Raw genomic sequence first — 12,783 nt, forward strand, 5'->3', positions numbered from 1 at the left:
AAGTATCAGAAAGTAAACAGGGAGAAAAAAGGAAAAGCAAAAAACAGAAAAGAAAAGAGAGAAAAGGGAGAAGCAAAGAAATATATACTGCATAAAACTAAAGAATAACTTTAGGTAACTCAGGCCCAGCTTAAAATGCAGCTCTTCTATGACATCTTTCCCAGTCCCCCAATTAGCATCAATCCTATTCAACCACCAATCAGACCTCACAAAGCACTTGGTGTCCGTCTCTGGTGTGAAATCATCATATATGCTTTTGGTTTTGAGTTGTAAGTTTCTGTGTCACAGCTTTCTACTATATTGTGAATTCCAAGAGGAAATAGAATTTTTTTAACTTATCTAATTTTTGTAGATCTCTCATGACAGCACAGTTCTTTATGTGTTGGGGGTGGGGGTGGGAGAGGGATTTAATAAATTTTTATTTAAAATGGAAGGTGCCACAGTTTATTTACAACTATTCATAAATCAAAAACAGTAGACAGAGAGCAAGTTTAACTGCATGTAGGAAAGGGAAGTTACTCTTCCCCTTGGATATGAACTTTATGGACTTTAGATTATAGTCATTTTGGGAGCCCAAAGAAAAAAATTCTTCCTCATCTATATTCATATCCCAAATTCACCACTTCCATGCTCTAATAATTCTCCTTTCCCTTTCTGCCTATGGAGGTAGTTCAGTCTCCCTGAGCCCTTGGCCTGGTTAAGGCCAAGTAATGTTACTGTTCAAAAAAGTCTATAAGATAGCTACAGGGTAAATCAGAATTTACTACAACAATAGTAATAAATAAATACTAATATTAAAAACCCAGACAATGCGGCAAATTTGTTTGAGAAGCAGAGGGATAGCATTTAAGACTGTCTCCTTTTTTTCTTTTTGAACTGGACCTAATTTCTTTGGTGGGTATAGGGAACCCTCAGTGAGAACCTTCCTATAATGAACAAAGGCACCTCTGCTACAACTTGATAATCATTTTGCAGAGCTGCCTGGGGTTTGCCCAGGGTCCCAGAGCCAATCCATGTACCAGGTGAGACTTGAACCCACATCTTCCTAACTTCTAGGCCAGCTCTCTTATCACAGTGTCATCCTGCCTCTCCTATTTTAAGACAATGCTACATTTAAACACATAAGACTTACTAAGAGAATATACAGCTTTCTCTGCCATATCTAGCTAAAATGCTAAATTTTCTTATCTTGTTTTTTACTATAAATATGTATATGTGCATATATATGTATGTGTGTGTGTGTGTGTATGTAATTCAGGAGTGAGGAATCTTTTTTCCTTAAAGGATCACTTAGCCCCAGTGGAGAGGGGGAACACACCTTGTTGCAGGCCACACAAGCAAATACACACACACACACACACACACACACACACACACACACACACACACACACACACACATATACATGTTTACTTCTGGGGTATTTTTAACTACAACACAAAAAATGTTTAAATGAACCACTTAATTGCCCTATGAACTAAGCACAGAGTATATAAAACTCTTAAATACAAAAAAAATGCACATTTCTTTTGCAGAGCAGGTTAATAAATAGGAATAAAGAGAAGACTGGAAAGGAAAAAGTTAATGGGAAAGGAAGAAGAAAACAAAAAATGGTAAGACTTTCTCATGGTCCTTTAAATTCTCTAAAATTTTCTAAAATATTCTCAGAATTTTTCATTTCAATTTAGTCTTTTTAAGGTTATATCTAAATACCTGGCATTTTTTAAGTTCCCTCTTCAGCTGGAGAACTGTAATGTGGTGTGGTCCATCTTGGACATGGCCAATTGCTTGATTACTTTTGAATGGGTTAGAAATGTCCTTCTTCATCTCCTGGGTCATGTTGAACCATTCTTGTAATCTGTGTTGCTGACTTTGTGTTAAATTAACAACATCTTTTAGGTCAGCCAGGAACATGAAGGCCTCTTCAATACAATTCTGGTAACCAAAACACTCGCCTTGAAGCTGGGCTACTTGCTCTTCAAGAGAATGGATCCGATTCTTATCTTTGTTCACATCCTGGGATAACGGAGTAGCCTGGCTCAGAGAACTGGCTTGTTGACTCTGCAAAGCTTCTCGAAGCAATTTTATCTCAAATTCCATCTCATCCATCCTGTCCCAGTCAGGGTTGTAGTTTACAATAGGTTTATTTCTGATGTTCCGTGCTCGGTTAGCATATTTGAGAGAATTTAAAGATTCATCAAAATCAGAGGATGATGGGTTGATACACGTTATCATAACAGTCTTAGCATTGCCTCCCAGAGAATCTTTCAGGATTCTGGTAATTTTAGCATCCCTATATGGGATGTGTGTACCCTTCTTGCGTGGGTCTCCAAGAGCACTTATTACATTTCCTAAAGCCAGTAATCCACTGTTGATTTGAATGGATTCTTTGAATCGTTCTCCTGTATTCCCAGTTTTAGTTGCTCTTTCTGATCCAGCCAGGTCCACAAAATGGAATTTCGAAACAATTTGTCGAGTAGACTGCTGAGATATATCTTGAGCCATTTCCATACTTTTACGACATGGTGTAAAATCCTGTTGGCTAATGCTGATTGTGAAAACAGCATGAGATCGACTAGAGTGCTCATTCATTTGCGTAGTACCTGTATGACGAGCTGCATTACCCATTTCCAAAAGACTCATCACTTCATCTGCATTCTCCACTGAACATTCCTTGGCACCAACAATCACTTTAAAAAGCAAAAGAATTTTAAGAACCACTAGTTTTCCATCAAGATTCATTATAAATTTTATTACTGGACAATAGTCCTAACTTTTGTAAGACTACCCATCCAACATAGGTACTGCCGTAAAAAAATTGGGAACACTTTTAAAGTAATATAAGAATAGCTTATAATTAGCAATAGTTTGACATTTGAGGGGGGAAAGGATGTATTTTAAAGGAACCAAAATTTAAACTTTACAAAATTAAATGCACAAATTGCAAACACATGGTTACAATTTTAAACAGGTAAGTTAAAAACATTCTAACAGCAATTAGTTACTAACTATAAAGTATTTTATTTTTGTTATAAGCCTTTGTAGTCTATTGTAGCTAAATGTGGCAAAATTGTTACTAGCATTTTATATCCTATTAATTATCTAACATTAACAATTTTTATATAATAAAAGGGAATTCCACCTTTATTCAATATGAAATGCACAGTAAAAGTGAAGTTTTAGAAAACTTCTTCAGTTCCTTAAGTGAAAAACACAAATCAACTTTTGGTGGTGATCTACACTTTAATTCCATATTTCAAAGATATGTGCAGTTTCATCAAGGTTGGTATTCCCTCCTCCACCGTAGACTAGAAACCCTGACACACATTATTAGTAGATGTCTCCAAAAGTTGCTATTGCCCCAAAAAGAGTCATCACCTCCTGGTCAATCTTCTGGTGATCAGTCTATGCCAAGTTTAGCTAGTGTGGTCCTTGTTTGACAAAGCCTTTCTAGTTGGAGAGGTAATGTGGCAGAAGGGCAGGTTTCAGCCTTGAAGAATAAAAGATCTGGGTTAAAAACCCTGATACTATTTGTATGACCCTGGACAAGACATTTACCATCTCTGTACCTAAGTTTCCTCATCTGCAAAAAGGAGATAATACTTATTGAACCTGTCGGGGGGCGGGAGTTGTTGTGAGATATAAATAAGGTAATAAACCACTCTGCAAACCTTGTAAGATACTATATCAATCTCAATGGTTATTACTATTATTGTTAGGTAGACATTCCAGAGCTTGTAATCTCTGCTAGTACTGACTTCAAGGGCTGAATATAAAGTATGATTGTTAGCTTCACACAATGATTGGTATAGAGCCTTATAGGAGAAACAATACTTTCATTTTCAAATATCCTGAACATGACTAAACGAACTTTGGCTGTAACTTACACAGAAAAGTTATAAAAATTCAGATGAAAAGTTATAAAAATTCAGATGAAAGAATGTATTTGGATATATTAAAGCTTATAAATTGACGCTAGCACAAATCTCCAATCTTGTTTTGGAAAGGAGCAACTTTTTACTTACGTTAAATTAACTTAAATCTGTAGGTTGATAATAAGACCCATGAGCAAGATACAGACAAAGTGCCCATGAGCCACTGGAAAATCAGAAGTTTCTACCATAACTCTTGAGTTATTTTAATGCAGGGAAGGAGCCATGATAGTGGCTGGCAGCTAGGTGGCACAGTGGACAGAGTGCCAGGCATGGAGTCAGGAAAACTCATCTTCCTGAGTTCAAATCTGGCCTCAGACCCTTACTAGCTTTGTGACCCTGGGAAGTCACTTAACTCTGTTTGCCTGAGTTTCCTCATCTGTAAAATGAGCTGGAGAAGGAAATGGCAAATAACTCCAGTATTTTTGCCAAGAGTATCTCAAAGGGTTCACAAAGAGTAAGACACAGCTGAAAAACGACTGAACAACAACAAAAAAAAACAAAACAAAAAACAAAAACCAAACATGTTAGTTGTTGGCTCCACACTGATGGTTTCCACCGAGGCTCCAAAAATTGATCCATCAATCCATACTGACCACTTAGGGACTACTGTGCTGTGTGATTTTACAATACCGAAAATCAAGTACCATGTACCTAAAACCCTCTATATCACCGGTATCTGTGACCTCACATTACAGGGTTATATTAGCTTATCTTCAGCACCAGTACCAGTCATTCTAAGTCAATTTCAGCGGGTCATTCAAAGAGATCTCAAAATAAATCCTTAAAATACCCTGCTGTAATAGACCAAGGCATCTGTGGCTGGTGTCAGAGAGAAGCTGATCCTTCGTGACCTAGAAGCAAAATATGGCATGGGCCTGACATCCCTTTTACATGGGGCACATGTTATGGATTGTATACAGTATAGGCAAATCTCAACTTAGAGGTGTTTAATTTCTGGCTACCTGCACTTCAGGCACTCAGTTACTAACATCCATGTTATTGACATACAGCAGGCAAGGAGACAGCCCACAAGTGAACTTATGTGTATTTGCTTGATGATAACATTCTCCCTGGCTCTCAGCCTCATTTGACTTACAAAGCCTTTGCTAAGGTACAAACCTCCCCCATAAACCTCAGTCCTTCTCCCTAAGGCCCTCACACTTTCTTATCCTGTGTGATTCTTATTCATGTCTTCCCATATCTTCTCTGCAAACAGATTCACCCAGTACTAGGGAAGAACTTCAGCTATGTAGCCTCTCATGATCACTATATAACTATATAGTTACAACTCTATAACCAGCCCACATCCTTTTGCAATCATAATTCTGCTGAATGATAACCCTTTATGACATATTTTGCACGCAGGTCAGCATCGATAATATGCTGTATTCCATTTACACCCACCACATGTCTCCACTGCCCTTTGAGTCATCCACAAATTTCTCCAAAGATTGTTATGTTCTATGATTTTTAGCTGGAGAATATCAGATGTGAGAGAATAATGGTTAAAAACGATGAGTTTTTTGTTTCAGGGAGCAGTCTGCAATTGTTGAACACACTGCACAATCTCCCAAATGTAATCCAAACCATTGCCTTCCTGTTATTCAATTCTGGGCATAGCTCACAGTCCATCTGCCAAGCCTGCCCAAGATATACGTACAGACTAACTTAATGAGTGGTCCATCTAATTACATATCATAACCTGGAAAATGGGTGTCCTTAATTTACTTGGTTTTTCTTATTTGGATTGGTAGGCTGAACTCTTTTGAGATGTGAAGTTGATTTAGGAGACATGATGAAATCAGCACAATGTTATCTGTGAACATAAGCATTTGGAGAGCCTCACTATCTAAGGAAAACTTTTCCATTTGCACTGTAGACTAGACATCTTCCATGACAAGGGTGAACAAGTTTGATAAACATAACTTCTCCTTGTTTTATGCTTTGCCTAAAATTAGTAATCAGAGCATCACAGAACAAAGTTATCTTTGTTGTTAAATATATCAAAGAATCTTGTATGATCCCATATACGCACGAAGATACCTTATCAAATGAAAGCCTACATTTGTAGGCTACATTTTTTCTACTGAGTCAAAGACTTTTTTTGTAAACCAACAAACAATAAACACAGCAAGTTCTTGTATTCTCTACACCTTTCATATTTCATAACAATGCTCTTTCCTGGTTCTCCTCCTACCTATCTGCCCAATCTTTGTCTCCTTTGCTGGAAATTCTATGTCCCACCCCCACTTCTTCGGGTGTCCTTCCTCACCTTTCCTCTAGACTACTACAATATCCTCATTGTTTTCCCTAATCACTATCTTTCCCCTCTCCAATCCATCTTCTATCAGCCATCAAAAGCTGTGTCATTTCCATGCTTAAGAAGTTTCGATGACTCTCTACTGCTTCTAGGATAAAACTCCTGTATTTGGCATTGAAAGCCCTTCACAATCTGGCTCCCACCTACCTTTCCGGGCTGTTTTTCTATTACTCCCCCTACGTGCTTTATGTTCTTGCTGTAATGGCTTCTTTGCTGTTCCCCATCCATACTATTCCATCTCCTGCTTCCAGACTTTGTACCTTAGCAGGAATGAACTCTTACCTACTCCCTGCCTCCTGCAATCCCTAGCTTCCTTCATGTCTCAGCCCCAAGCGCCACTTCCTAGATAAGGCCTCTCCTGATCTCTTGAGGTATTAGGACCTTCTCCTTCACCCAAAATTCCTTGGTATATAGTTTGTATTTACTCATTTTTACATTGGTTGTGCCACCCTCCTAACCCCATCCCGGGTCCCATGCTCATAGAATGTAAGTTCCTTGATAGCAAGAGCTATTTCATTTCACATTTGTATTCCCGGCACTTAACACACTGTGAACACTTAGCAAGTGTTTGCTGCATGATTAATAAATCCTCTGGTGCCATTTTCACTTCCTCTATATAGGGAAGAAGTGATATGTCCAAGTCCAAACATAGTAATTCAACTATCATCAATGGTGAAAATAGGTTGTCATATAAATGTCAACAAATCTGTTCAATTTTTCAATTGTCTGTTGCCTTCCTTTTATCTTTAAAATGATCTGAGGCTAATATGGCTTTACTCTTCTCACATCAAACTTTCTGCACTTATTTTTCCCTCTGTTCTTCTCTGCTCTTTTATTAAGCAAAATAACTTATTATCTTGGTGACGGGGTAGCATATTGGACAGAGCCTAGAGTCAGAAAGATCTAAGTTTCAATCCTGCCCTCACACACTTAACTGGCTGTGTAATCAAGTCATTTTGCCTCTGTTTCCCCAACTGTAAAATGGGGATAACAATAGCATTCACCTCTCAGAGTTGTTGTGAGGATAAAATTAGATAATATAAGCAAAGCGCTTTACAAACCTTGAAGCACTATATAAATGCTGGCTGCTATTATTATTATCTTCCAATGTTATCCTCCATAAGATTTTTGCAAATTAATTTCTATTCTAAACCAATGAGGCCCTTCCATGTTTTTCCACTTGCTGAGAGGGTCTGTGGGATCTTCTGGCCTCTTTATTTTGGCAAATGATTTAACACTGATTAAACATCCTAATGAAATGGCTATACTTGCCATTTATGTCTTTTTCTTTATCTACTTCCTATTTTTCAGTATCAATAGCTTTTTTTGACTGTCAAGTTAGATCTATTATTATTGCATGCTATATATTCATCTCATATTTATCCTTTCTTCTGTGCTGTTGCTGATTTTAACATTCCCTCAAACTAGACAATGTTCTGGACTACACAGTGAAGCAGATTTGGAAATGACTCTTTCATTAATTATTAGTCAATTGCTATCTGTTAAGATAGAGCCAAATTAATTTTTTTTTTGTGATACTGTACTATGCTTGCTAAATCCAGTAGCTTCTGATTTTTTTCTTAAAGAAATATTTCTGATATACAGACATGAGATTTCTGAGTATTCTACATGCTTTGTTTTTTTCTTAAAATCTTGAACCATGTTTCCCTAACATTTCTCAGTATCTTGCTCTGCACCTTAGAACTCTGTATAAACTGACATAGTTTGGATAATCTCAAGTTATTTATCAAGTTTCCTAATTCTTCATCATTTTCCACAGATACTAGAAAAACATTACAATTAAATTATGTTCATGATAATCTTTTTGCCTATACTCAACACAAACACTGATCAAGATGACCTCTTGGTCACTCTACAAAATATTTCTTATTGCCTTCAGGTATAAAAAAAAAATTTGTTTACCCTCCAAGGAAAAATAGTAAGCTGTCCTTCCAATTAGCTATAATATTCTTTTATCTTTTGTCTTTTTAAATTATGATAATATCAATATTTATGTGGTTTGGTTCTTCTAAAAGAAAGAACTGGGGGGCAGCTAGGTGGCACAGTGGATAGAGCACCAGCCCTGGAGTGAGGAGGACCTGAGTTCAAATCTGGCCTCAGACACTTAATATTTCCTAGTTGTGTGACTCTGGGCAAGTCACTTAACCCCAATTGCCTCACTGAAAAAAAAAAAAAAGAAGAAAGAATTGGCATATTAGTTGTATCCAGAACTGAAAGTCATAGTCTTGAGTTCTTGGCTCTGGTTGGTAAACTTCCATTTTTGTCCAGTTTCAGGCCTACCAAGCCACCTCTTGGATGTCTCCATGCAGTGTCACTTGCACCAGAGCTTCCATCTCTATCTAGAATTGAAAGTCACCCTCACCCTACGATTCTAGACTTTTCATCTCATCTTGCCTAGTCTCACATCCCACCATGCCACTTATGCCATGATGCTTCACATGAGGCCCCACTGCTCCCTGCTAATATGGACAAGCCTATTAATCAGCCAGTAAATTCAATTACCATTTACTATGTCTTTTCTGTCCAAAACACTCCTAGCTGAAGGTCAGAAGGGGCTAAAACACAAGAAGTCCTTCTGATCCAAAATGGGCATTTTTCACCAAAGAAAGGGGCTGAGGATTGAATAGTTCAATTACATATACAGAGGCCACTGAGTCAAGGGACTTGCCTCCAGGGCATTAACTACATTTCCAGCTAGGTCTCTAGCTACTCTTCTGAATAAAATCCCCAGGGAGTATGGAAAAAAGAATGGACTAAACTGGGACTGTGGACCCCAAGGCAAGGTAGAGTGAGGGCCTTACAGAGGAAAGTTGCTTTTCAGACCTCTCTGGCCTCCATTCTTGAGATAACAACAACCTCAGAGTAGAGGCTCTGATGGAGTCAAAGGAAAGAGCTCCAGCAAATCCTAAGATAAAGATACTTGCCCTGAGAGATCATTCTAGAACTCCATTTGAAAAGAACACCATCATACACCCAGCTAAGAAAACCCAATACCATCCAGCCAAGTCAGTGGCTGAAAGCAGAAAAAGACTGCAGCTGCCTGTCAAAGAGTAAGCCCAAGTCCAGTGGATCAATCTACCCAGAAGAGATACAGTACCCTGCAGAGAGCCCAGAAACCAAATGATCTCTCCAGTCCAGTTGAGCAATAACAGCCCAGTGGCAGCACAACCTGTCTGGCAGCTGCTGCCTAGTGATAGAGTGGCCTGATGGACCCAATTCAATAGTAGTCAAGCCCAGTAAGGAGTCAGAGCAAAAACTAAACAATCTGATTTGGCCTATCTCAACAGCAGACTGGACTTTCTGGCCAAGATTCTATATCTTACAAGGAGCATGCCCGGCTGAGCGCCACTGTCTGTCCAGTGGAAACACTGCACCTCATGAGGTAATAACCCATTGAGTAGTGGAGTGACTTGACCATCAATAACACCACACCCCACAACTAACTTCATAAGAACCCTCCAAAGAAAGAGAAGACATCAAAACCCTGCAATTCTGAACTTGTGAGTTACCTTGGCTACACCATGTTTCCTATATGTGGGCCTCATTAGCACTGTTCCTTAAGTTTAAGGCCACTCTTCGAGTTATGAGTTCTGTATTCCCCTGTTGGTGCAAGGGGAAATATTTTATAACTCTTGGTGCCACTTGAGTAAATGCCTCTGCTAAAGAACCAAGTCTACAGGCTGATTACTATGGAGGAACACACTGCTGGGGTCTCATAAGCTAGGGCTGGGAGGACAGCCATCTACAGGGTTACCTCTAGAATCCTGAGTAGTAGTAGCAACCATCTCTTTGAGGACTAAACCTGCCAGTGTGAATGAGGGTTGGATAAGTGAGCCTGGAATCTGAGAGAGGGGTTACACATAAATTGGAAGATAAAAAATAGAGTAGATGGAAAGTAATTTTAGAGCATATGGTACTAATAGTTGGGAAAGTGGGGTCAGAAAAGGCCTCCTCGAGTTGATAGCACTGACACTTGAGTCTTAAAGAAAGTCAGATCAGGCATTCCAAGGGTCATAGGTTAGGAAGGACAGCATTCCAAGCATGGAGAACAACCAATGAAATCTCTTATGTGAAGAACAACAAGGGAATTGTATGGCAGGATCACAGAATATGTGAAGGGGAGCAGAATATGAGATGATGGAAAAAGGCAGGAAAGGGCCAGGTTGTGAACAGCTTTAAAATGAGGGAAAGATTATATATTTGAGCAGGAAACAACAAGAAACAACTAGAGTTTGTTGAATAGGTGGTGACATGAACAGACCTATACTTCAGGAAAATTCCTTTAACAGGTAAGTGGAGAATGAAGTGCAGTTGGGCAGAGACTTGAGGCAGGGAGATCAATCTCCCTATGTGTGAAATAGCTAGAAGGCTATTTTCATTGTTTAAGTGGGAGGCAATGAAAGTCTGAACTAGGATGGTTGCTGTGTGAATGGAGAGAGAGGACATATGTAAACATTATTGTAGAGAAAGAAATTACAAGATTTGAAAACTGACTTGATATATGGAATAAGCAAGAAAGAGAGAGAGATGAGTTGTGAACCTGAGTAACTAGAAAGATGATGGTTCCTCAAAGATCAGATGAGAGAAGAGTTTTCAGGGAAAGATAATGAGTTCTGTTTTGGACATGTTGAGTTTGAGATGCCAACGGGGCAGTGGGACTAGAACTCATGAGAAAGATAAGGCCAGATCTGAGAGAAACCTACAGAGAAATGACCACTGATAGGATCACTGAAAGAAAGTGCAGAGAAAAAAGAAAAAAAGATCCACGACATCATTGGTAGGTGGACATCCAGGGAGCGAACAAGACATAAAGATGTAGCAAACAAGATCGAGAAGGGGAAGGCAGACAGGAAAAAGAACCAAGAAAGAGAGGAGACACAAAAGCTCTGAAAGAAGAGAATAAATAAAACTACAAGGCACTTTATAGAAATAAAGGAACAATTAAATACTTAGAGAAATATTAATTCTTTATGGTTGGGCCATGTCAACATAAATAATGAAACTACCTAAATTTTTTTCTTTACATATTTAGTGCCATGCCAAATTACCAAGGTATGGTTTGGGAAGAACTACTATGACCATACTGCAAAGGAAGAGAACAGACTAACTCTTCCTTTTACCTTCTACCTTAAACCACCAAATGCTACCAGTTGGTGCCACCATCTGGTAACACATAGAATAAAATCAGAAAATGACCCAAGCTATTTTAATTTGATTCTAGTTCTACCTTCTGTAAGGTAGGCAACATAAGAACAAAATTCAGTGAGAAGAGCAAAAGGTCAAGAATCTCAACTGAAACAATTTTTAAAAATATACATGAAGGGAAACTAGTATTACCAGATCTTAAACTGTATCATAAAGTAATAATTATCAAAATAATTTGGTACTTGTTAAAAAGTAGAAAAGTTGATCAACTGAATAAATTATGAAAACAGAATCTAGAAATAATCAAATATAGTAGCAGCATCAGGTTAAAAAAAACCCCCCAAAGATATCAACTACTAGATTAAGGAATTCTTATCTCACAAAAATTGCTAAGAAAACTGTAAAGTAATCAGGTAGAAATTAGACTTAAATCCACATTTTATATCATGTATCACAATAAACTCCAAATGGATACAAAGCCTAAATATTCAAGTTCATGTAAAAAATAAAGAAGAAAGAATAACATTCCTTTTACAACCACAGCTGCAGGGTTGTCAATCAATAAGCATTTATTTAGTGCTTAACTATGTTCTACGCACTGTGTTCAGCTCTGAAAAGGTAAAAAAAGGTAAAAGGAGTCCCTGCGCTCAAAGGTCACATTCTAATTGGGGAGAGGACATATAAATAACTGGTACACAAGATATATATAGAGTAGATGGAAAGGTAGGGATGCAGAAGGTAGGATTTGAACTGACTCTTAAAGGAAGCCAGGTAAACTAAAAGATTAGGAAAAGAGAGCTATCCTGGCATGGGGGAGATATTGTTTTGGACTATTTAAAGTAACTAGACAGCATAAGGTTGGAATATTGCCATGGTACAGGAAATGATGAGCTGGTGGAAAATCTGGAAAAGACCTGGACTCATGAAGGAAGAGGTTATCCACCCTCAGAGAAAGAGAGGATAAATAAGTACAGTACAGCCTTACACAGACGCATATGAATGTATAAGTCTATATGAGTATTACAGATATCTAAGTATATGTATGTGTGTGTGTATATATGTATGTTTATATCTTTGTGTGTATATATGTGTTTTGTATATGTATATGTGTATGTGTGTATATATGTACATGTATACGTACGTGTGTGTGTGTGTGTGTGTGTGTGTGTGTGTATCTGTGCTTAAATGTAGCCTTCTTGGGGGAAGGAAGGAAGGAGAGAGAAAAAAAGAACAAAGTAAAAAGTGAACAGCAGAAAACAAAAGAAAACTTACAAGGAAGCAAAGACAAAATGGACCGTTCTTTTTTTTTTTTTTTAGGCAACTGGGGTTAAGTGACTTGCCCAGAGTCACACAGCTAGTAAG

At 38.1% G+C, this 12,783-nt stretch overlaps 1 protein-coding gene across 4 annotated transcripts in view; it reads right to left on the reverse strand.

Moving 5' to 3' along the window:
* Window positions 1–12,783, reverse strand: part of KIF27 (kinesin family member 27) — a 104,926-nt gene that overhangs the window by 71,909 nt on the left and 20,234 nt on the right. For 3 of the 4 annotated variants that reach the window (XM_078152670.1, XM_020966940.2, XM_078152669.1), the window contains one exon: window positions 1,714–2,690. The exons of the other annotated variant lie outside the window; for it this stretch is intronic. In XM_078152670.1, the coding sequence (XP_078008796.1) occupies window positions 1,714–2,690 (977 nt within the window). The remainder of the gene's footprint in view (window positions 1–1,713; window positions 2,691–12,783) is intronic. 4 annotated transcript variants of the gene reach the window in all.

Source organism: Phascolarctos cinereus, unplaced genomic scaffold (assembly GCF_003287225.1).
Source record: "Phascolarctos cinereus isolate Bilbo 61053 unplaced genomic scaffold, phaCin_HiC Scaffold_4;HRSCAF=312, whole genome shotgun sequence".
NCBI classification, from domain to species: Eukaryota; Metazoa; Chordata; class Mammalia; order Diprotodontia; family Phascolarctidae; genus Phascolarctos; species Phascolarctos cinereus.